We start from the raw sequence: 25,248 nt of genomic DNA, 5'->3' as shown, positions 1-25,248 counted from the left end.
GCAACCTATAGCTGTCACTTAGTCTGTCATCATTCCAGAAACAAGGGCTCTAACTATCTTCTTCCAAATGTCATTTGCATCAACCCAACACTAAAGAAGATGGTCAGTCATACATGAACTGATGCAGAGTGAAATAAGCAGAACCAGAAGAACAGTGTACACAGTAGCAGCAATATTGTGGAATGATCAATTGTTATAGACTTCGCAACTCTCAGCAATACCACGATCCAGGACAATTCTGAAGGGCTTATGACAAAGAATGCTATCCTCCTCCAGAGAAAGAACTGTTGGAGTTGTAATGCAGATCAAAGCATACAGTTTTTCACTTTAGTTTATCTGATTTTTATTTCAGGTTTTTTTTTAATTTTGTTTTTATTTTTTTAAACCCTTACCTTCTGTCTTGGAATCAATACTGTATATTGGTTGTGTCAACGTGGAAATCTAGAAATCCCCAGTTTATTTAGTTGGGAGGTAGAAACCCCAGGTTTTGACCTTGCCACAGGAGAGTTTTACTCCTGAGGGAAGGTTCTACTTCACCAGACAATAGATAATCCACTTCAGGTGGGAGTTAAACCCAATCCGAAGTGGAGTGACTCTTCCTCTCCAGAAGTCTTTCCCAGTATATCACACCTTGACAGTTCCAAGGCAGAAGAGTGGTAAGGGCTAGGCAATGGGGGTTAAATGACTTGCCCAGGGTCACACAGCTGGGAAGTGTCTGAGGCCAGATTTGAAACTAGGACCTCCTGTCTCTCAATGCACTGAGCTACCCAGCTGCCCCAGGGTTTTGGTTTTATATGAGTATTTCCTTACCAAAAAAAAAAATAATAGGGAAATAGGTCTTTTATGATAATACATGTATAAACTAGATCAAATTGCTTACCATCACCAGGAAGGGCAGGAGGGAGACAATTTGAATAATATAACTTCAGAAAACTCAAGTGGAAATTTGTTATTACATGTAATTGGTAAAATATCTTTATTAAAAAAAAGAAAATAGTCACACTGGAAAACCTTCATTAGTCACTGTTGTTTTTTTTTCAAGATGATAAAAAGCACTGCAAATCAACTAAGGTATTTCTCTACATAATAGTATGCCAGATTTTTGTTCAAATGACTTAGCCCCTTCAAATGTCACTTTGAAGTGAACATACAAAGCAACTCAGAATGTTCAATTTTCAAGTTGAAACAAGACTTCACAGTTTGATAAAAATCAAATATTTGTGGCACCTGCTTTGATCTAACGTGACATTTTTGTATCTTTGAAGAAGCATTTGAGTGACATGTACATTGAATTTTTAGATTTATAGTTCTCTCTAAAGGTAGTAGAATACGTGATAACACTTAGGATCATAACTGTAGATTTGAAAGGAAACTTAGATTGAAATCTAGCCTAAACCCTTCATTCTGCTGATGAAAAAATTGAGGCAAAGAGAGGTTTAATAATTTGCCTGAGTTCAGAGAGGTAGTGAGTGACAGATCTAGAATTCAAATCTAGATCATTTGAATTCATTCTCTCTGACATTTGTGGGACAATAGGCTCAGCCTGACTAGGAAGGACAAAGATCAGGATCTCTGAGAGTATCTTGTAGGTATTTTAAGTCAGGTGGTTTGGAGGTTAAGTCCAGGGAAGTCAGGCAACTCAGAAAAGAGAAAGCAGGCAAGGAAAATGAGGGGTCTTGTGTCTGAGAGGACTAGAACCAGGATCCCAGACATCCCAGAGGAAGTGGGAAGGCTCAAAAGTCCTGTCATATCAGCAAAACAAGTCAGAGTTCAGAATTTAGAAAGAAGGCTGAGTATGAAGCCTGGGGTACAAATACCACAAATATACCATGAGATTGAAACTTTTTAAGGTACTATATGTTTGAGGAGAGAAGTATATGCCTCCTTTAGATGTATATATGAGTATCCAAATTCAATCTGAAGTCTTCTGTTCTCAGAATCCCAGATTTATTGTTAGATACTGTTGTCTTCGGTGCTCAGAACTTCTAAAGGCTTCTGTCTCACCACCTCACTCTGTCCCTCTGTCCCTCCCTCTTTTTCCTTTTCTTTCTCAGCTCAAGATCTACCTTTTACATGAAGCCTTTCTTCATGGTCCCTCCATTCCCCCCCCACCCCCCCCCCCGCAACTGCTAGCGTCCTCTTTCCTTGGGCTACATTGTGTTTGTTTGTCTTTATTCTGTATATACTTATATATGTACTTATTTTGTATTTACTCATAAACTTATACATGTTGCCTCTTTTGATGAGAATACAAACTCACCAAGAACAAGGGCTGTTTCATTTTTGTCTTTATGTCCTCAGTGTTGAGAACAATGTCTGCTCTATAGGAGGCATTCAGAAAAAAAAAGAATCTCTTTACAATATATACTAGTTATGTGAGCCTGGACAAACAACTTAACTTGTCAGGGTTCAGTGCTATTTTTTATGTCTATAAGTTGCAAAAAAGTTACTGGTTTGCATTGTTAAAGGGAACCTCTTTAATGAGAACCCCCTGAATCAAAAAGGAAAAAGCCAAAAAGGAAAAAAAAAGTATTTAAAGGCTTATGTGTTAGTGATCACTCTTGATTCTTACTTTTCCTTCTTCTCCCTGACCCCCAGCCCCCCTCAACCACCAAATGAAAAATTCTCCCAGGTAGCTTTGGATTCCAGAAGAGTGGACATGAGCCTAATTTGGGTTACTTAACTTTTGATGTAAAAGTGTCATGGTTACGTGTGTGTGTGTTGGAGTTGGGAAAGAGGATAATGTCTGGAATTGACTTTGATATATATTATGTAAAACAATTTTTTTGTAATGAAACATTGAATTTTTTAAAAGAAAGAATATGAGAGAAGGTTATAATCATATTGCATCTCCTACACTGTTTGGTTTCTACTATTCCATATGATAGATTGTTACGAAAACATAAGATTTCTAGAAGGTAGGGGAAAATGCTTTTTAACTCAAAATTTGTTCTCAGTAGTAGTAAATAATCTCTAAGTAGTAATAATAAAAGTCTCTAAGAAAATCATGTAGGGAATCTTCGTGGCTAGGATGATGTGTTACTAGAAAGTGAATGTTTTATATTAGATGTGGTGGGAGGCAACTAGGTCAGGCATTAGATAGGGTGCTAGATCTGGAGTCAGGAAAACCTGGATTCAAATGTGACTTCAGATACTCAGTGGTCTATGTGACCCTGGGCAAATCACTTAACCATCATTTGCCTTAATGCACTGGAGTCAGAAAGGCTAGCTACCCCTATCTTTGCCAAGAAAACCTCATGGATGATATGATCCGTGGGGTCATGAAAAGTTGGACTCGGCGGATACAACGAAACGAGAACAGAAGTTTAAAACCCCAGGCTACTCAGGTCCTGAAAAATAAGAAAGGTTAATTTTTCCAACCTATGATTCGGTTCACTCTGTTCATTCCAGAGCACTTAAGTACTAAAGCAGTTGATGTGTGGATGGGTCTGAATCAGCTGGATGCAGCTGCTGGCTGGCAATGGTCAGATGGAACCCCGCTCACTTACCTGAACTGGAGTCCAGGTACGTATTGTGACTTTTAACTGACTACAGTGGGACACCATCCCAAAGGCTTAGTAGTAGTGTTATTTATTCTTATTTAAGTTAGGGACCTGTAGCTGGCTAGGCAAGTACTTTTCTTCTATCCCACAAAGCTTTGGAGTCCTGAGACTGACTTTGAGGGTGGATAGAGGTATACCTATCCTTGTCCTTGGGAATTCATCTTAAGGAGTCACACATTCTTTGCCCCAAATCCTTTTCAAATATGTAGTTCCAGGGGAGAGTACTCACCTACACCATCTATAAATGAGCTGTCCTGGAAGGGTTGGTCAGTGCAATGAAAGCTTATCTGAACTCCTACAAAGCAAGAACATGGAAGGAACCCTTGTTCCAGGCAATATTCAGAAGCCAAGAAGCTCAGCAAGTTGCCCAAGGTTGAAGAAAAAATTTGGGACAGAGCCAGAACTGGGGTCAGCTATTTTTTAAAAGTAACAAATTGTAAAATATTTATCAATTAAAGAAACAAAATCATCTCTTTACTTAGTGTGATATTTGGCAGATCACTTAATTGTTTTATAATTCCAAGCTATTTGTTTCCCCAAGATACTATTCATGAGAGGCAGCTAGATGGCTCAGTGGATAGCACCAGTCCTGGAGACAGGAGGTCCTGGTTCAGATCTGGCCTCAGATACTTCCTAGCTGTGTGACCTTGGGCAAGTCACATAATCCCAATTGCCCAGTCCTTATCATTATTTTGCCTTGGAACCAATACTTAGTATTGATTCTGAAATAGAAGGTAAAGGTGTTTTTTTTTTTTAAGATACTATTAATGATACTATTGATGATACAAGTCATGTAAGTTTTTTTTTTTAAGCATCACACTAATCACCATAACCAGCATCATATAGGGGAAGAACATTAAATGTGGTCTCAGATGACCTAAGTTTAAATACCATGTCTGCTGTTTTCTACTAGGTAACTTTGGGCAAATCACTTACCCATTCTGAACCTCAGTTTTTAAACCTATAAACTGAAGGCTTTTGACTTAATGACCTCTAAAATCCTATGGCTGAATGAATGCTAAGGACATTCTTTAGAATTATATTTAGAATTAATTATATTTGCTTTGAGTATTTAAAGAGTTGTTTTTTCAGATGTAAAGTTTGACCCATTGCTTGAATATCACTGTGGAACATTCAATTCTTTGGTGACACAGTCCTGGAGAACACGTGAATGTGAATCTGGATTGCCTTATGTATGTAAAAAATATTTGAACCGCACTGAACATGAAGAATTTGGTAAGTATCTTTATTGTGTTAATTAGTCTTATAAGTTGTTCAATATTTCTCTCAACATAATTAAATACCTCCCTCCATCTGTTGATAATACATAATTTACCCTTTTCTAATGTTGGTTTACATTTATCCAATAAATTATTTGTATCCAGGCAATCTGTGCCATTCCAAAGGAATCATGAATTCCCCATATATGGTCAGGATATTGCTAAAAAACCAAGGCAATATAACTTTAGCATATCAAACATTTCTCGTTTTCATTTTTTCCCCTTGGAATTCTCATTCGTTGTGCAGTGGAACAAACAACACCTGTTTCTCATCTAAATCTACTCCCGAATTTCATTCCTGATCCCTTTGGAAATTGACTAAATCACAAGCGAGTTTTATACAACTCTGTACTTCAGTGATTTTCTATTGCATTCCACACATCACTGATGAACCCAACAGAGAAAAAGTATACAATGTCTAGCAACAATCTTTAGCCCAATTATTTTTCTTTTTTAGATCTAACTCCTCTTTTATGACAGGTTTTAAAAATATATAATTAGTTCAAAAGGGGAAGAGAAAGAGCAAATGCTTTCTCTTACCATTAAAATTCTAGAATTTAAATTTAAATACCAGAATTTAACTCATAAAATCAATTATAAAATCATCGATTTGGTGTTCAAAGCCCTTCATAGCCTAGCCCTCTCCCACCTTTGCAGTCTTCTCACACCTTACTCCCCAGCATGTTCCCTTCTCAATCTAGTGACATTGACCTCCTTTGATATTCCATAAACAAAACACCCTCTTGTGTCTTGGTCCTCTAGGCCCAGGGCATTATTTCTTTTTGGCCTCCATAGCTGGAATGTTCTCCTTCTTAATCTCTGTTTGCTGGCTTTCCTAACTTCCTTAAAGGGCTAACTAAAATTCTGTTTTCTACAGGAACTCTTTTCCAAGTCTTTCCCTCTGTTCATTTTTTCCTATTTATCTTGTTTATAGCTTGTTTGTGCATATTGTTTGCTTGTTCTCTCCACCACCACACCCATTAGATTGGGAGCTCCTTGAGTGTAGGAGCCATCATTTGCTTTTCTTTGAATCCCCAGGGCTTACACCCATCCTAGATTATCAACTTTATGAGGTCAGCAACCATATTTTATTGAAATTTTGTATATCTGCCAGTAACTAGGACAAGCAATAGGCATTTTAAAATTCCAGCTGTGTATATAGTAGTGATTGACCAGTATTTGTTGAATGATGGCTTGATGACAGCAAATTAGTGATTTAACTCCCATTTTATAGAAGGAGAGAAAGAGAAAAGAGGGACAGAAAACAAGAGAGGAAGAAAGAGAAATTATTGAAACCCTGAAAGAATCCATAGAAATATTAAATTCACTTACTACTCTTTTTTAAACTTCTGGAATGCATATTTAGATGAAAATAAGATGAAAACATTAATTATATTTACCTGTTGAACTTGTTGCATGTGAAAACCCTTATAATCAATCATCTAGGTTATAAAAATGAAATATTGAGTTTCTTCTACTTATGACAAATCAATCAGCATTTATTAAAAAAAAAAAGACAACCCTTGCCTTCTGTCTTAGAATTGATACCAAGTATTGATACAAGGTAGAAAAGTGGTAAGGGCTAAGTATTTGGGGTTAAGGGACTTGCACAGAACCACACAGCTAGAAAATGTCAGAGGTCAAATTTGAACACAGAACCTCCTCTCTCCAGGCCTGGCCCTCTATCCATTACTGCGCTGCAGAGCTACCCTTCAATCAGCATTAATTAAAAAAAACCTACATATGTGCTAGGCACTGTGGATACAAAGAAAAGCAAACGATGGCTCTTGCCCTCAAGAGTTCACAATTAAGGATAATCCTATCACTGTTAATTTTTAAAGAGAATTAATATTATCACTACTTAATTATGAATAACATATCTTTGTTTTCTATCTTTAAAATGAAAAAGATGCTTGGAAATACTCCCCTACACACTGTGAGCCAGGCTGGAATCCTTACAATCGCAATTGTTACTATCTTCAGAAAGAAAAAAGCCCCTGGAGAGCTGCCTTGCATTCTTGTCGGTCCAATAACAGTGAACTGATCAATATAGCATCATTAGCAGAAATAGAGTTTTTCATGACTCTTCTTAGAGATGGTGAGTCCTTAAAGTTGGTTAGTTACCTTGTTTTCTAATTGATTCTAGACCCAATGCACATGATATTGTAGCAGGCAATACTTTTTACTAGTGGGCTAGAAAAGAAATCCATCTATTTTAAAATTAACCTTGATGTACTTGGGATATTATTTTCCAAATACATGCAGTAAGTAACATAGAGCCACAATACTTCCACAAAATAGATGTTCAGAATAAATCTAAAGGCCTTCACATATTTTTGGGCAGATAAAGAGATGGACACTTTGATACTTTTGAAAATGCAACACAGAATGTGGCATTCGCTATCATTTTATGACTTTAATTTTAAAGATTCAGTTCTCAAAAGGGAGACTACTGAACCAAAAAAACCCAAAAAAACAAAACTCTTGCAAAAAGTAAAATGTGACCAAATTTGTAACTTAAGTGATGCTGTCACCAGTAGTAGTATGCCCCAGGCATACAATCTGAGCACTAAACCTTATTGCTTATTAGTTGAAGTTAAATGATGCTGCTGCTTTTTATGATCTACTAACGACTTTATATCTGTTATCTCATTTGATCCACATAACAGCCCTTTGGCAATTATTATTATCTACTTTTATTCCCATTTTCAAGATGAGGAAACTGTTGTTGAGAGAGATTAAATGACTTTCCCAGGTTCACACAGCTAGTGTCTAAAGGATTTGAACTTGGATCTTTCTGACTCCAAGTCCAGCTAAGTAACATCATGCTATCTTGCCTCCTCCACACCAGGAGTACTTAACATTTTTGCTTGTTTGTTTCACAGACTTGTTTTGCAGTCTATTGAAGTCTATAGAGGCTCTCTTTCAGAATTTTGAACGTAAAATAAAATATAAGGAATTGCAATAGAAATAGTTTATAATGAAAAAAGTCATTGTAATTATTTTCCTCTCCAAATTTCCTGACCCCCTGAAATCTGTCTGTGGACATCAGGTTAAGAAAAAGATTGTTGTGGACATTAACTAGTAAAGTAAATAATTCTGGTAAAGCAAATTTGTAAGGAAATAAAGGGAAAAAATACAGTCAACTGACCATTGCCTTTCTCCCTAACACTCAACAAATTTTGTTTATTAACTAATTGAATTTTATCTTTGAGTCAAAAGTCCTTTTTGGTAGTGTGCCTTCAAACTGAGGCTTTGCTCTGAATGAAAGGTACCTCTGCTCTGCTTATTTCCTAGTGGTTAGTCTTGCTTTTTCTTTCTCAACTACCAAGTGATTTGTTCATTCCGTCTGGACTCTTTCAGCCTCCTTCACCTTTCTAACACTCGTAATCATCTACACAGATCTGAGCTGCTCCTCCAATATCCTTGCTCTAAGATCTCCTACCAACTTTCTTCCATACTCAAAAAATGAAGGACTAGAAAAAAGTGTAAAGATTGTTTGATAGCACTGAGAGGTTAAGAAATAGGCTTCTCTTTTTCTCTAGACAGAAAGGAAGTGGTTCTCACCGTAATCTGTCTAGCTTCCACCCCTCCCCCACCTTTCATTATTTTTCTTTGGATGTCATGTGCTTGCTTTGCAGAAATTTGGGAAAGTTAATGAGAATCTCTGAGATGACTTCCCTTAAGCTTTGTAGTGACTCCAGCCCACAGGCTGCTTCAGATGTATAGGTTTCCAGGTTGTTGTTTTTTTAAGCCTCTATCTCTTATCACAGATTACAACACAAAATAATTGGGGAGAGTTCTCCCCTAAGGTTTTTAAAGAGATTTAAACTAGTTCCATCAAACACAGAATTTGCAATCAAAATGAAACTTTTTTCCTAAATAGTCAAAATAATGATGTCCTTTTAAAATAACCAGATAATGAAGATACAATAATTTCCTTTGATCTCTTTCAGAAAATGTATCTGAAACATGGATCGGCATGAGCAGCCATAGCATCCCAGTTTCCTTTGAATGGTCTAATGACTCTTCTGTCACCTTTACTAACTGGCACACCCAAGAGCCTAATCTTTCTCTCAATAGCAGCCAACTCTGTGTTTCAGCTCAGCAATCTGTAAGTCTACCCCATCATCACCAAGAATCTTTGAAGGTTGAATTGGTTCAGTTGGTTCACTGGGAAGCTATTGTTTTTATTTTATTTTTTAAAAAACACTTGCCTTCCATCTTAGAATCAATTCTGTGAATTGGTTACAAAGCAGAAGAATGGTAAAGTGGTAAATGAGGGTTAAGTGACTAGTCCAGGGTCACATAGCTAAGAAATGTCTGAGGTCAGATTTATAACCACAACCTCCTATCTCTAAGCCTATTTCTTTTTTCCATTAAACCACCTACCACCTCTGATGCTGTTTTTAATTTAATTTAATTTAATTTTTTAAAAATATTTTTCCACCTTTGAATGATTCATTTTCTTTCCCTCCTTTCTTCCCACCCCACTCCCAGAGCCAACAAGCAATTCCACTGGGTTGTACAAATGTCATATCTTGATACCTATTTCCATGAGACTGTTTTTAAAAAGATGTTTTCTTTACCCAGTTACATGTAATATCAATTTTCAACATAATTTTCTGACATTATAAGATCTAAGTGATCTCCCTCCTTTGCCTTTCCTCCCCCACTCTCAGATATGGTAGGCAATTTGATCTGGGTAATACATGTATTATCATGAAAAATATAGTTCCATATTGGTCATTGTTATATGAGAATACTCATATAAGCCTCAAAGTCTCAAATAAAATGATAAATAAACCAAAAATGTGACTAATAGCTTGCTTTGGTCTGCATTCCAACTCCAATAGTTCCTTCTCTAGAGATGGATAGCATTCTTCGTCATGAGTTGAAGGTGTTGTTTTTAAAATCATAGTGACTCTGTGGTCTCCAAAGGTCAGGACTCAGGACAGTCTAGGACTGCCACTAGAAGCAGACTGCATGCACGCAGTCCTCCCGGGAGATTACAGGAGAAACCCTGCTCTTGACCCCAAATGGCCGCGTCTCTACTAAGTAGCATTTCTTCATGTAACAGTGACACCCCTTCCTAGTCTCAGCAATATCAGGGTTAACAGCCTTATTCAACTCATGTTCTTGCCCTGCTTATACTGCAAACCCACCCCTTTTGAGATCAGAGCTCTAGTACAGGTTTTAGGGATCAGGTGTGTGTTTATAGAATTCTCATATTTTTGCCTCTCAGATTGATAATCATCTTGATCGTTAGCTTATTCTCCAAAAAATCCTAAAGGAGATTTTGACAGTATTTTGTGATCAGAACAGTGGGCAGAAAATATTGTTTTTGACAGCAGAATATTTGAATGAATGGGATATAAAAATGACTAGAGATTATTTAGTCCAGTCAGAGGCTCAAAGAGTTTAAGTGACTGACCTTGGTCACACAGTAGGAGACAATAAAGCTGAGGTCTCTCATGAGGAAAAGTATTGGGGAAAATATATATTTAGAGGACATATACAAACCATAAGACCAAGATCAAATTAGTGGCTGTGGTGTGGCAATAAAGATTATTCTATAGTAGGAAATTTAAATTTTATTTTAGGTTATGGACCCTTTTGATGAAGGGGTCTGGTAAGGCTTTTAGATGGCTTCTCAGAATAATGTTCTTAAATGCATAAAATAAAATACATTGGATTACCAAGGAAATCAATCATATTGAAATATAGTTACCAAAATATTTTTCAAAAACAAGTTTATAGTCCCTGATTTAAAAACTCACTTTATATAATAGGATCATAGGTATGAGAGACTGCAGAAACTATCTAGTCCAACCCCCTCATTTTTCAAATGAAGAAACAGAGGTTAAGAGATTTGAATAATTCACCTAGATAGTAAATATCTGAGGTGAAATTTGAACCTAGGTCTTCTGACTCCAAATCAAATGCTCTTATGCAGAAAAATAAATAGGACTTAATAATGAATTGAAAAGAGGAGAAACAAGAGAACGAGGTATCTGAAATGGTAATGGATTACCTCTGAGGAAGTTGTGGTTTGGGAACAGATGAAATTTTCCAAAATGCAAGTGGAGAAGAAGAAAAGGGTCTAAGATAGGATTTCTATTGGATACATTCACACAATGTGTTATTATTCTACCTCTTTAAATATTCCAAGACCTCTAGCACAGTGCTGGGCATATAGTAAGTGCTCAGAAAATATTTATTAAATGAATATTTTATAAGTTGGAAGAATGAGGAGGGATCTTAAAAAGAAAAGATGATGAAATCAGTGAGGAAGAAGAAGTGACAGAATTGAATAATGTTTGTTAAATTTAGTCTGGAGGAAGTATTAAGGACATAGTATCTTCCTCTGTGGTGTGCTAAGAAGAGGTTTTAGAATGAGCTCAGTGTTAAGACTGAGCCATCCGATTTGAAGGTGATTAAGCCATAGATCTTTGGTGTTCTCCGTCAGTTGATTTGAAGGTGATTAAGCCATAGATCTTTGGTGTTCTCCGTCAGTTCTCCGTCAGAGGGCAGGGAGAAATGCTGTTCCTAGTTGTCTGGTTTCTGGTTTCTGGGCCTCTGCTGCCTTTGATATTGAGGAAGCTCAGTGGCATACCACAGGATCCTAGATATAGATCTTTGAGGTCATCTAGGCTAACCTTCTCATTTTTATAGATGAGAAAACTGAGGGCCAGAGAGATTATGCGACTTTCTTAAGTCACAGAGGTAGTAAATGGGTTTGTTGTTTAGTTATGTCCAACTCTTCATGATCCTGTGAACAACACTGTGCCAATCCCAATATCCTCCACTATCTTCTGAAGTCATCCAAACTCATGGTACTTGTTCCATGACACTCTGTCCATCTCATCCTTCAGTCTATAATAATTCAGCTACTGGTCCTGGGAAAATCCCCCCAAGAAACCCAGTTAACTTTCTTCTCCATTTCTCTCCTCGTGTGTATCTGGCATCTAGGAGGCCAAAGCAAGTGCTTCATACATTTGTGTACTCTTTAGATACTTCCATGGCCTTTCCTCCCATCACCCCAATAGCCACTTACATGATTAAAGGTCTAAGAATGCCATTCAAACGGAAATAATGAACACCAAGAATAAAGACCAGAAAAGGTGCCTTTGAAAATCCCAATAAAGCTAATGATTTAGCATGAACCTAACAGCTGCCCTTCCCAGTTATCTTCTTCTTTGGAGCTATTGACTCTACATTTGCATTATGTTTGTGTCTAAAGATCCACAAAATCTGAGGAGTGGAGGAATTCAGATGTCTGCTGAGCTCACCATACAACATGTACTCTTTTTTAGGATAGTGCCACCAGCATAGGATGATTATAGAAAGAATAGATTTTTAAGCAGCTTGGTGGCTCAATGGATAGAGAGCTGGGTCTGGAGTCAAGAGGACCTGAGTTCAGACACTTCCTAGCTGTGTGATTCTGGGCAAGTCATTTCACCCCAGTTGCATAGTCTTTAATCTTCTTCTGCCTTGGAATAGATATTTAGTATCAATTAAAAGACAGAAAGTAAGGAGTGCTTTTCTCTCTGTGTGTGTAGGGGAGAGAGAGAGAGAGAGAGACAGAGAGAGAGAGAGAGAGAGAGAGAGAGAGAGAGAGAGAGAGAGAGAGAGAGAGAGAGAGACAGAGACAGAGAGAGACAGAGACAGAGACAGAGACAGAGAGAGAGAGACAGAGACAGAGAGACAGAGAGAGACAGAGAGAGACAGAGAGACAGAGAGAGAGAGACAGACAGACAGACAGAGACAGAAAAATGACCAAAAATAAGAACAATTGATGGTGGAGTATTGACTGTCAGATGAGTGATTAAATAAAGATTAAATAAAGTTATCAGAAGTTTCAGAGCACACAAAGATCATTAAAAAAAACCCTGTGCTTTTAACAAGTCATTTCATTAGAGTATCATGATTCATTTTCCCAAATAATTTAGACCCAACTATGTAGTATTCAAATTCAATTTTTAACTGTTAATAAGCACTCGTTAAATGCAGGTATCTGTGCTAGGTACTAGGAAAGCTAAAAAAGCTAAAAATAGGACTCACTTCCTATCCTCATGGAGCTTCCCATCTAATTGGTGAAAAAACCCACATAAATGACTAAAGTAATAATATAGAAACACCTAGTATAATAGAATTAGAGGTTATCTAGTCCAACCTTATTTTTACAAAGATTTTAACCCTCAGTACTTAAGAATGCTCTCTCTGGCTGTCTGCCTGTCTGTCTTATTTATCTATCCACTATAATAGTAATAATAGTATAATAATAATAATAATAACAAACCAATGATATTAATGTTTTAACATTTTCATTGTCTATTGTGAAAGAAGGGCATCCTGGAGTCAGGAAGACATCTTCACAAGTTCAAATTTAGCTTCAGATACTTACTAGCTGTGTGACCCTGAGCAAGTCACTTAACCTTCTTTGTAAAATAAGCTGGAGAAGGAAATGATAAATCATTCTAGTACCTTTGCAAAGAAAACTCCAAATGAGGTCATGAAGAGTTAGACCCACAATAACAACCACAATACAGGATAATGGATTAGAAATCATCTAGTCCAACCTCATTTTTACACATAAGGATGTTAACCCTCCATGCTTAGTAAATGTTCCATCTGGCTGTCTGCCTGTCTTTATCTATCAACTATTACCTTTAAGGATAATAGTGGTAAAAGTTATAACAGCAACTAGCATTTCTATAACTCTTTAGGGTTTGCTAGCCACTTTTCAGGTTTATTTAATCCTCATAATGACCCTGTATAAGAGGTACAATTATCCTCATTTTGTTTTTATTTTGCTTTATTTTTTACAAACCCTTACCTTCCATTTTGGAATTAATGAGAGTCACACAGTATCTGAGACCAGATTTAAACCCAAGATCACCTGGATTGGACCTGGACACCTCACTGCCCCCACTCTCATTTTATACACCAGAAAACACAGACTGATAAATAGAAGTGACTTGCCCAGAGTCACACTGCTAGGAAGTATCGGAGGGCCAAGTTAAACTCAGATCTACTTGACTCCAAAGCTGGGACCAGATCCATGATGCCACCCAGAAGGCTCATCATGGCATAGACATGACCCTGGGTTTCCAAAGGATATGCCCATATAAGACTGGCAAGTATTAACAAGCTGGAAAAGCGTCAAGTTACAGTCAAGTGATATCATGTATATCCTTCAGCCATAGAGAAAAGGAACTTCATCTCAGAGTATTGAATTTTGCACGTCTAGCAACTTCCTCAGGGACCAAGTTAAAGGGGTAGAGGCATGCCATCTGTATTGGTAGAAAGAACACCAGCATTGATGAAATCTCAGATTCTGGAAATTATGTCCTATGGAACAAACTCATTAAGAAGGTGCAGCAAAGGGCACTGTGTGAGAGTGAAGGTTATTACCAACAAAGAAGACTCCCAAATATGGCTTTCTAAATAGGCAGGCAGAAAGTCAAAATGATTAGGCACAGCCATGACGGGGTGCTCCTGTGGTTACTGTGTTTTGTTTACAGTCTTTAAGATTAGATGTTAGATGCTTCTGTTGTGTTTAATTTGTTGCTTTTCAATTGAGACATTGCTTGCAGCTTCAGACAAAATTTCTAATGTAATAATGTTTAATCTTTTGTGTCATGGATCTTTTTGACAGTCTGGTGAAACCCATGATCTCTTTCTCGGTTTTTCAAAGCATCAGATACATAAGATTACAAAGGAAACTACATTGAAATAAAGATGTATTTTTTTATGTTCTGAAATCTGTGAGGTAGTTGGAGTTTAAGTTAAGGCATGATCACAAAAGGACAACCGTGTGTGGAGAAAGTGTGGGGTACTGGGAAAAGCCCTATGTATGAGGACCAACAATTGGGTCTTCTGACCTGTCTCTGCCACCCCAAATAGATGGCCTTGGGCCAAGACATTTATTTAACTCTGACTAAAGCTTTGCTTTCTATTCTGTAATCTATCTGGGCAATAACACTTAGATAAAATGAGGTAATATTTGTGTAGTGTTTCACAGACCTTAAAGTCCTATATAAATATTAGCTATTATTACTTGGTTTTTATGAGGAGCAACTCTATGAGGTGTATAGTCCAAGCACTAGAAATTGGGACTAGAACTCTAATTTCATTAGAAAAAGGAAAGCCCAAATGACAAACTCCCTCTACCAATTCAGATGGACGCCTTCTCTGAAACTCAAAGCCTCTGCGCATTGGGAAATTAAGTGATTAAGTCACGGACTGGTATGTGGCAGAAGTGGGAACAGAATCCAATTCTACCCAGCTCTGAGACCAGCTCTCTAACCATTTCACGACACTGCCTGTTCTGGCTAAGTGTTAACACCCAGCTTTTAGTGTTCACACACAGGGCTCTTTCCACCACACCACACTGTCTCTCCTCTCACATTTATCCTTTTGTGAAATGAAATTCTGAAATCCCATCTTCTACAGGAAGTCTTACCCAACTGTCCCTCTTAATTCCAGTACCTTTGCTCTATTAATTATTTCCCAATTATCCTGTATGTAGATTATTGGAATATATGTTTGTTTTTGTCTCCCCAATTAGCCTGTGAGATCCTTAAAGGCAAGGACTTTCTTTTGCTTCTTTTTGTATCCTCAAAACAGCACAGTACCAGGCACATAATAGGTGTTTAATGTTTGTTGAGTGATCGTTTACACATGATGGTTCTTCAGATACTTGAAGAGAATAGTAATAATAATTATTATATATTATGTGATAATATAATAATATCACCATAATAATAATTATTATTATAGCCTATTTTTGTAAAACACTCTATTAATTGCAAAACACTTCTACCTGCATTTTTTCATTTGAGGTAACTTGGTGGCACAGTGGATAGAATACTAGACCTAGAATCAGAAAGATCTGAGTTCAGGTCTCACCTCAGACACTTACTAGCTGTGTAACCTTGGGCAAGTCACTAAGCTTCTTAATACTTCAGTTTCCTGATCGATGAAATGTTGTTATTAATTTCACTAAATCATGAGGACACCAAGACAACACTGAATCAGTTTCATCCCTTAAGGAACTTCTATTTTAACAAGAGAGGCCATAGATCCATATATAAACTTATATCAGTCAATCAATAAACATTTATTAAGCTCTATTATGTGCCAGGCACTGTGCTAAGTTCTAGAGATACATAATAAGGCAAAAGACAGGTCCTGCCTTCCAGTAGTTCATAATCTAGTGAGGGAGATAACATGTAAATAAATATATCCAAATAAGCTACATACAGGATGAACAGGAAATAATTAACAGAGGGAAGGCACTAGAACTGAGGGGTTGAAAAAGACTTTCTATAAAATATGGCATTTCAGATTGAGATTTAAAAGAAAGCTAGGGAAGCTAGTAGGCAGACATGAAAAGGGAGAGCATTCCAGCCTTGAGGGACAGCCAGAGAAAATGTCTTCTGCCAAGAGATGGAGTGTCTCATTTGTGGAACAGCAAGGGCAATGGGAAAATGTTACTGGGTCAAAGAGTAGAGTATAAAAATACTGGAGAGATAGAAGGAGAGGATAGAGGAGAAGGAGAAGAGGTTATAAAGGGCTTTGAACCCCAAATGGAAGATAATACCTTTGCTCCTGGAGGCAATAGAGAGCCACTGGGGTTTACTCAGTAGAGGGGTGACAATTATCCTACCTTTTCTTTAGGAAAATTATTTTAGTGGCAGAATGGTGGATGAACTGGAGTGGGGAGAGCCTTAAGACAAGCAGATTCACCAGCAGGCTATTGCAACTGTCCTCGTGATGACTGCCCACATCAGGTAGAATGACAGCTGTGGCAAAGGAGAAAATGGGACATATGCAAGAGATATTGCAAAGGTAAAACAGATAGGATATGGAGATAGGTGGGTGAGATAATGAGGAATCCAGGATGACTCCCAAGCTGCAAACCTGAGATACTGGAGGATGATGTTGCTCTCTTCTGTTGTAGGGAAGGCAGTGATGGGGGTGAGGGGGAAGTTTAGGGGAAAAGATAATGAGCTCCATTTTGGTCAGGCTGAGTTTAAGATGCCTACTGGACATTTTGTACCTCTTACATGTATAAGAAGAATTAGCTGAGTGCTTAGCTCCATGAGGAATAGTGAGTAAAAATTGAAAAAGATAGATTAGCAAAGAAACTGGCATGGTTTACCATTTGCCTTCTCCAGTTCATTTTATAGATGAGGAAACTGAGGCAAATGGGGCAAAGTGACTTGCCCAGAGTCACATAGTAAATGTCAGAGGCCAGATTTGAATTCATGAAGTTGAGTCTTCCTAACTCCAGACACAGCACTTTATCTCCTGGGTCACCTAACTGCCTAACAATAGAAAACTTTAATTCAAGATTGGACAGATATTTGTTAGGCATGGTTTAGAGGAGATTCATATTCAGGTTCCTTCCAATACTGAGAAACTAAGTTTCTTTCTGTGCTGAGTCTTGTTACACGCATCTCCAAATTTACTCTATTAGATGCTATATTTGTCAGGAAATTTTTCTTTGATATTTAATTAATTAAAATAACTTTCATTTCCCAATGGTATTTCCAATCTCTACGATAGTTCTGGGTGTTTGCTCTGGAGTGTATCTGGAAGCAGACAAGGAAATGGTGGTCTATCATTGTACAAGTGTATATTAATACTTACTGTGTGCCAGGCACATGCAAAGGAGAGCAAAACAGACCCTACTCTTAAGGAGCTTCCATTTTAATGGGGTAAACAACATGCAAACAATGTGTGTAAACAAGGTTGGACGGTGTAAATTGGAGGTCATCTTAGAGGGTAGATACTAACATTAAGGGGCATTGGGACAGGTTTCTTTGCAGGAGGTAAGATTTTAGCTGAGATTTGAAAGAAGTCAGGGAAGCCAGGAGACAAAGATGAGGAGAGAGAGAATTCCAGACATGGGAGACTGCCATTGAAATACAACGAGTTGGGAAAGGGAATGTCTTATTTGAGGAACAGCAAGGTAGGCTCCATTTAATGGTTTTATTTTAATTTATTGTTTTAATTGATTTATTTTAAAAATATTTTTCCATAGTTACATGATTCATGTTCTCTCCCTCCCCACTCCCAGAGCTGACAAGTAATTTTGCTGGGTTTTATATATTATATATATTACTCAAATTATATATACATTTATATTATATAATCACTCAAATTATATACATTACATATAATCACTCAAATACTATTTCCATATTAATTTTTGTAATAGAGTAATCTTTTAAAACATAAACTCCACATCCAATACCCATACAAATGAGTGATCAATCATATGTTTTCCTTCTGCGTTCTACTCCCACAGTTCTTTCTCTAGATGTGGATGGCATTCTTTCTTTTTAAGAGGGAAGGATACTCTACAGTTTTTTGGCATTATACTACATTAGATTTTAAGTGCAATAAGGGAATGAATCTGGGGAAGCTAGGTTGTACTGTGGAGAAAGCACTAGTCTTAGAATCAGGAAGGCTTATCTTATTGAGTTCAAATCTAACCTCAGACACTGACCAGCTGGGTGTCACTGGCAATTGATTTAGCCCTCCTGACCTTAGTTTCATTGTCTGGAAGAAGAGCTAGAAAAGAAAATTGTAGACCACTCCTGTGTCTTTGCCTACCAAACCCCAAGTAAGGACTAGACTGAAAAGACTGAACAACAACAATAATAACAAAAGTATTAAGGAACTCATTCCCTGTTAAGCTACCCTGTTCTGCTTCCAGATAGCTTTGATTGTTAAAACATGAAGAGTCGGACACAACTGAAAAAAATGACTCAAAAACAGCAAGAGCAAGATCTAGGTTATTTTTCATCTCTTTAGTTACTGTCCCCACACCAAGCACTGTGCATTAGGTCTGTTGAATTGAATTTTGGAGAGCTGCTGATATCTTATCTAGAAGTGTTCTGGATCTAGCTCAACCAGGCTGATGGGAGCTTTGTTAAATTTTTGCGATGGGAGCAATTGTTAAATTTTCAACATGAGCATTTTTTTACACCTCAGAAATCGAGTAAAACAAACCAGGCCGTGTTTTTATTGTTTTGTTGATTGTCTAGAATTAAGAAAGTAATAGGGAAAGGGTTAATAATGGAGACTAAACTTTAAAGTATCTCTGGCATACATTTTTGTTCAGAGATCTAGTTATGAAGTATTTCCCAGAACATCTATCTCACTTAGTAGACTGAAAACCCTCTAAAGGCATAAATGTTTTCTCCTTCATTTTTTATGTCCCTCTCCCTCCAGCCCCTAACAATGAGCCTTATACATATGGATAAGTATTTGATGATTTCGTATCCTTCTTTAATGCTGTAACTTTGCTCACTCATGGTTTATTTTCTGGCAGGATGGTAATTATGAAATGAGTAAATACAACAAGTAATCTATTTCTAAAAAGGAAAACTCTATTATTAACAAGTAACCCTATGATTAACAGATTACTTAATCATCATAAATGCCTAAATGTATACCTGAGATTGGGCAACTGACTGCATAGACTGGAACAAAGGGCAAAGGCTACATACAGATCTCTCCACTGTGGCAGACAGAGCAGTCAGCTCCCCACCTGCTGGCTGCTGCTGAAATGACACCTTTGGATTTGGTTTTGAGGGATCTGTAGAGAGATCATTTCATCTGGAATGATGGAAATAACCCCCCAGAAAGGCTTTCTGCTTCCAAGTGGCATTATATATTTAGGTCCTAATGTAAATAAAGGCTTTGACAGTGGGAAATAAGAGCTCACATTAATAGAAGACTTCGTAAATTTTAAAGCACTACATTTGTGTGTTTTATTTGCCTTGAATTATGATTATTTTTACTTTATAGTATATGAAACATTCTCCTCGTGACATTCTCTGAGATATGAAGGGTAAGTGTTATTATCTCCATCTTACAAATGAGGAGACTGAGGCCCAGAAAAACTGAGTTGTTGATACTAGTATCAGAGCTAGCACTTGACTCTGTATCTTCTGACACCTTTCCCAGTGCTATACTGCAGTCAGTCTTAATATTAAATTCATCTACTTGTTTATTTTTACATCTAGAAATGGTGGTTCATGTTAGACCAAAAGTAAAGTCTCCCCATATTTTGGATGATGGTAGATAGATAGATAGATAGATAGATAGATAGATAGATAGACAGAGATAGACAGATAAATAGATAGACAGACAGACATAGAGAGACAGAGATAGACAGATATATAGACAGACAGACAGACAGAGATAGAGAGACAGAGAGGCAGAGATAGACAGATAGATAGACAGACAGACAGAGATAGATAGACAAACAGACAGAGTCAGAGAGACAGATAGATAGACAGACAAAGACAGACAGACAGACAGACAGACAGACAGATAGATAGATAGATAGATAGATAGATAGATAGATAGATAGACAGACAGACAGACAACCTGGACTCAAGAAAACTCAAGTTAAAATCTTTCCTCAGACACTTACTGGACAAGTCAATAAGAAAGATAAAGAAATGGCAACCACTCCAGTCTTTCCCAAGAAAACCCTCATTGTGGTCATGAAGAGTCAGACACTACTGAAAAATGATTGAACAACAAATTAGGTGGATAAACTGTGTCTGGAGTTAGACAACTCAATTCACATCATGGCTTTATAGCCATCTGCCTGTGTGACCTTGGGCAAGTCCTTTTTCCTCATGTACAATAAAACCAATAGGCTTATTGATCTGGAGCTAAAAAGCACCTTTGAGACCATTTTGGCCAACCTTCTTTCTTTACGTGTGAGAATACTGAGGTACATTAAAGACTTGCCAAAGGACAACAGAGTCTCCAGGATCAACTAATTAACAACGATTTACTTTATTTTATGTTTTATTCTGTAATTAGATGCAAAATAACAAAGGCATTTCCATATAAAAATGTAAAAAAGAGGATTGAATATTAAACTATAGATCTTTATTCTTTATAGCTTGGGTTTGTGCTTATATGTACAATAAATTCAATACATTACTTTCATAGATATCCTACATAACTAAGTAGCACAGTAGCAAGAGTGCTGAACTTGGAGTCATGAAAATTCTACCCCAACACTTATTATCTTTGTGACCTAATAAGTGAATCCATTAACGTATTTTTGCCTCAGTTTCCTTATCTGTAATATGGGGCTAATAATAACACCTACTTCCCAGGTATATGTCAAATGAAATAATTTGCAAAGCCTTTTGCAAATTTAAAACCATTCTTTTTATAACTACTATTATATCTATATATATGCGTTCTCCTGAACTTTTTGCTTTCTTCTGTCTTATTTTTTTAAACATTTTTATTTAAACAAATATTTATAAAATGCTTACTATGAGTCAAGCCCTGGGCATACAAATGAATGAAATAATCCCTGCTTTCAAGGAGTTTGGGTTTTTTCTTTCCAATTATAAATCCTCTTAGTTTAAATTTATCTAGTCCCCCAAATCAGCTGAATATTGGGGATGGTGTCTGTGTGAGAAACATCCTGAAATGTGTGTAAACCTCCCCTCCCCCCCCCCATTACAACATGCCTACACCAAAACACAAGTTATCTCTCTAGTTTCTAAAGAAGTCGCTCCCAAGCCCAGAACAGACCCTCATCAATCATTTGTGGAAAGTGCACCAACCTCAATTTGTTAAGGGTTAGCACTGAGCAAAGTCAAGAGGCATTTCCCTGCTTTCCTAAAGAAAAGTGGCTAGAAATGGACCCAAAGTGTGTAAAGAAAATGAATTTTATGGTGTTTTTCAAAATTATTTCCATAGTTCAGAAATTCTTTCTCATCTTTTTTTATGCATATATGCACATTTGAAATGCTCTAACGCTAGACCATAATACCTTATCTTATATTAAGTTAAACCAAAAATCAAGAATCTTAGACTATTTGGCATTTGTCACCAATGGAATGGAAATTGAGCATACACATGACTATAAGGAGCCCCCTCCACCCCCGGTTATACAGCTCTAAGGATTTTGCATAATATCACTCAACATAAACAATATGAAATCCCAATATAGTGTACCACCCTTGCTGCCCATGTTGCTGGGTCCCCAGCCCTCTGTCCTATCCTGGGCAGGAATTCTAAGCTGGGGGGCATGGAGAAAAACATGTGCTTTTCATCAGGGAACAGTTCAACCACAGAGCTTAAAGAGCAATTGGAGATGGCAGGTTGCGCCTTTCCCTTTTTTACCTTGAGGTTCTTCTAACATAATTGCCTCTGTCCCTCTCCATCCATTCTGGTGTTACCTCTTTTCTCCTTTGCATTTATGGGTTATTTCATGGTTACTGGGTTAGGAAAAGAGAAAGTTATTAGAATTTATGTTGTTATGAAGAGTTATATGCAAAAAGGATATTTTCAGCAATCACTAGCAAAAGATTGTGCTTTGGGATGATTGCAGGAACCTTACCCCCTATTTCCCATAGGTTCAAGGTATCACCATTCACAAATTTTACTTTCGCTCCATTTTCTAGGAACATTACTCTTATGAAGGTCAAGCACTGATTTTGCTGTAGTACTTGTCCAGGTTGTTATAAGGAAAGTGCTTTACAAACTTTAAAGTCTACTCTATGTAAATAAGATCATAGATTAGAATCGGAAGGGGGTTTTATTATCACAAAAGTGGTCATTAATACATCTTGCATTTTTATTTCCTCCAGGAGGGAAAGTGGGAAGTTAAAAACTGTGAAGACAACATTTCTTATGTTTGTAAGAAAACAGGACATGTCCTTTCTGAAACTAAATCAGAATGTCATGAGGTAAGTCTGTTTAACATTAAAAATTATGCATAAGGACCTTTTGACATAGTCATTTGAAATTATTATCCTTTTTATACAAGGGAAACTAATTATATGAGTGTGTGATTTCTAAAAAACAATATACAAATGAATCAGAAAACCATGCAAGATTTACAGCTTTTTGAAGGCTGTCTTTATGGATCATTGCCTTGTTGACACTTGTGACCTAAATTTCCGTTTCTTTCTAGATCAGAAGTTTAAATGATTTTCCTCTTCCATCTGTACAAATAATAAGTGTTATATGATGCCTCATCTCACACATGGTTTTCATAGTTCAAGTGCTATGGCAGGGGGAAAAGGAGGCATTCCTTTGATCAGGGGAGTGAGCCTTATACCTACACTTTTACATTCCTTTCACCTATAGGGAGAAGGGACTATCAATCAATGTACATGGACAGAATAAAGCAATCAGAGGTCCAGACGTTTTTATAATATTTGTGGTCTATTGGTAAATGGGAACGAAAAAAGCTATTCACACTTTTGGTGAAAATAAGATAGAAAAGTTTAGCTATTGTGGTAATTAAGGTATGTTTTAGGCACTGAATTAAAACTATGAGAGATACTAGACATAGTCATGGTTGACATTTAGGGGGAGCCTGGGAATCTGAACAACCTGTTCAAGTCCAGCCTCAAAGTAATGTTAGCTGTGACTATTGGCAAGCAAGTCACTTAATGTCACATTGCCCTAGACAGCTTCAAGTAATAGATAAACTGTCCATTGGCATTGGGGGAGGAGGACTGAGACATCCTTATAATAATGATATTAATTTTCCCCTATAGCAGTTTTGGGGTTTGAATGACATGTAATTGTTGCCATGTGTTCACGATTAATCAAAAGTATTTACTGATCACCTGCTTATATGAAGCAGATAGAATCAACTTGCCTCTTCACTCTGAAAAGATACTGACCCACAATAAATAGGCTTTCAGCATCTTAATTTCTTCTCCTTTTCCCTTTTCTCAAATTGTCTGATCACTCAGATTTTATTTTACTTGGCTAAATTACATATTTACACATGTGTATATATACAAAATGTGTATATACATATGTAAAATATGTGATTTTATCAGCATATAAATGATGAAATAAATTTAATCAACACATAAAAATAAATTCCCAGGGAGGAAGACATTTCCTTACCAATACAAGTCAGCAGCTTCTCTTCTACTTATGGTCTTATAGAGTGTTGAAATTAGTATTATTAATGGCATTGATATAATGCTTTAAGTTTTACACTTTATGGTATCACCTCATTTGATCTTCACAACTTTGTGAGGCAGGTGCCATTATTACCCCCATATTACAAATGGGGAAATGGAGGCAGATAGGGGCTAAATAACTTGACCATGGTTATACAACTAGGAAATATCTTAGGCTAGATAAGAACTCAGGTATTCCTGGCTCAAAGTCCAACACTACCTAGCTACTGAGAGAAACACAGACAGAGACACAGTGAAAGAAAGAAATATGTGGAGATAGATAGACAGACAGATAGATACATATATAGAAATATATATACATAGATAGATACATAGACATGCATGCATACAAACGTACATCCATAGAAATGAAGATATAGGTAGTTATAGATGATCTACAAATGCAATTTATGGAGGGAGAATTTAAGTAAGAAATGTTTCGTCACATACCCAGCTTCATTCATATCCTTTGGGTACATATTCTTTAACATACATAACAACACCTTGGTATAGAGAGATCTTCAAGAATGCAGATATTGCAAGATTTTGGTTCAGTGGTTGGAGCTAACGAATCAGATTGTAAAAATCAGATTTTGAAATCTTATGGATATAGATTTCTTTACCTTCCTTAAATATGGGTCAAGTATAGGTTTTCTTCTGAATAGATACATATGACCCATTTGGCTTCTTTCACCAATAACTGTTTAGCTCATGGTGCTAATGCAGTCAGGTTCAAGGGCTGAACACATCGATAAGGCAATTTGTTTCTCTCTATTCCATGGCTACAGAATATATTCCCCAAACCTGCTTAGCCATTTTCCAGATGTATATCATTTGGTCTCACCAGATTGTTGGGTCTTCTTTTTTTGAGTGTAACAATAAACTTCAGTTTCCACAAATTTACAGTCTCTCTCAAGGATAAAAAAGTATGCTTTTCATTTATGTTTTGCAACTGTTTATGCCATTATTTTAAGAAAAATCATAGATTTAGAACTGGAAGGGCCTTTGAGGCATCATTTTACAGATGAGTAAACCAAGGTCTAAAATGCCAAGCTACTTGCCCATAGTTATGCAGGTAGTAAGTAATAAATCCAAAATTTCAAACTAAGTCATTCTTTTGCACCATGGAAACCTCCCTTTAAAAATTCACATCTGGGGAGCTTTGCTTAGAGTCTAGTTTAAAATCTGACTTTTAATCTTCCTTAAATATACCAGAATATACATATATACACATACACATACATATGCACACACATATGTGCAGACATGCATGTGTGCATATTTGAAGTCAGAATTCTTGAGTTGGACATTATCTAGTTTAACTCATTCCATAGATAAGGAAAATAAGTCCTGGAGAGATTAAATCATATATATATATATATATTTCTGGGTCAAAATCACAAATTTAAAAGC

The 25,248-nt window shown here is 36.8% G+C and overlaps 1 protein-coding gene across 2 annotated transcripts in view; it reads left to right on the top strand.

The window, feature by feature from the left end:
* Positions 1-25,248, top strand: part of PLA2R1 (phospholipase A2 receptor 1) — a 168,847-nt gene that overhangs the window by 64,790 nt on the left and 78,809 nt on the right. For both annotated transcript variants that reach the window (XM_003341235.4, XM_007494249.3), the window contains exons 5-9: positions 3,412-3,525; positions 4,656-4,799; positions 6,753-6,941; positions 8,800-8,957; positions 22,498-22,596. In XM_003341235.4, the coding sequence (XP_003341283.2) occupies positions 3,412-3,525; positions 4,656-4,799; positions 6,753-6,941; positions 8,800-8,957; positions 22,498-22,596 (704 nt within the window). The remainder of the gene's footprint in view (positions 1-3,411; positions 3,526-4,655; positions 4,800-6,752; positions 6,942-8,799; positions 8,958-22,497; positions 22,597-25,248) is intronic.

The sequence above is a fragment of the Monodelphis domestica genome, chromosome 4 (genome assembly GCF_027887165.1).
Source record: "Monodelphis domestica isolate mMonDom1 chromosome 4, mMonDom1.pri, whole genome shotgun sequence".
In the NCBI taxonomy this organism is placed as follows: Eukaryota; Metazoa; Chordata; class Mammalia; order Didelphimorphia; family Didelphidae; genus Monodelphis; species Monodelphis domestica.
This window is presented reverse-complemented; position numbering and strand designations above follow the sequence as displayed.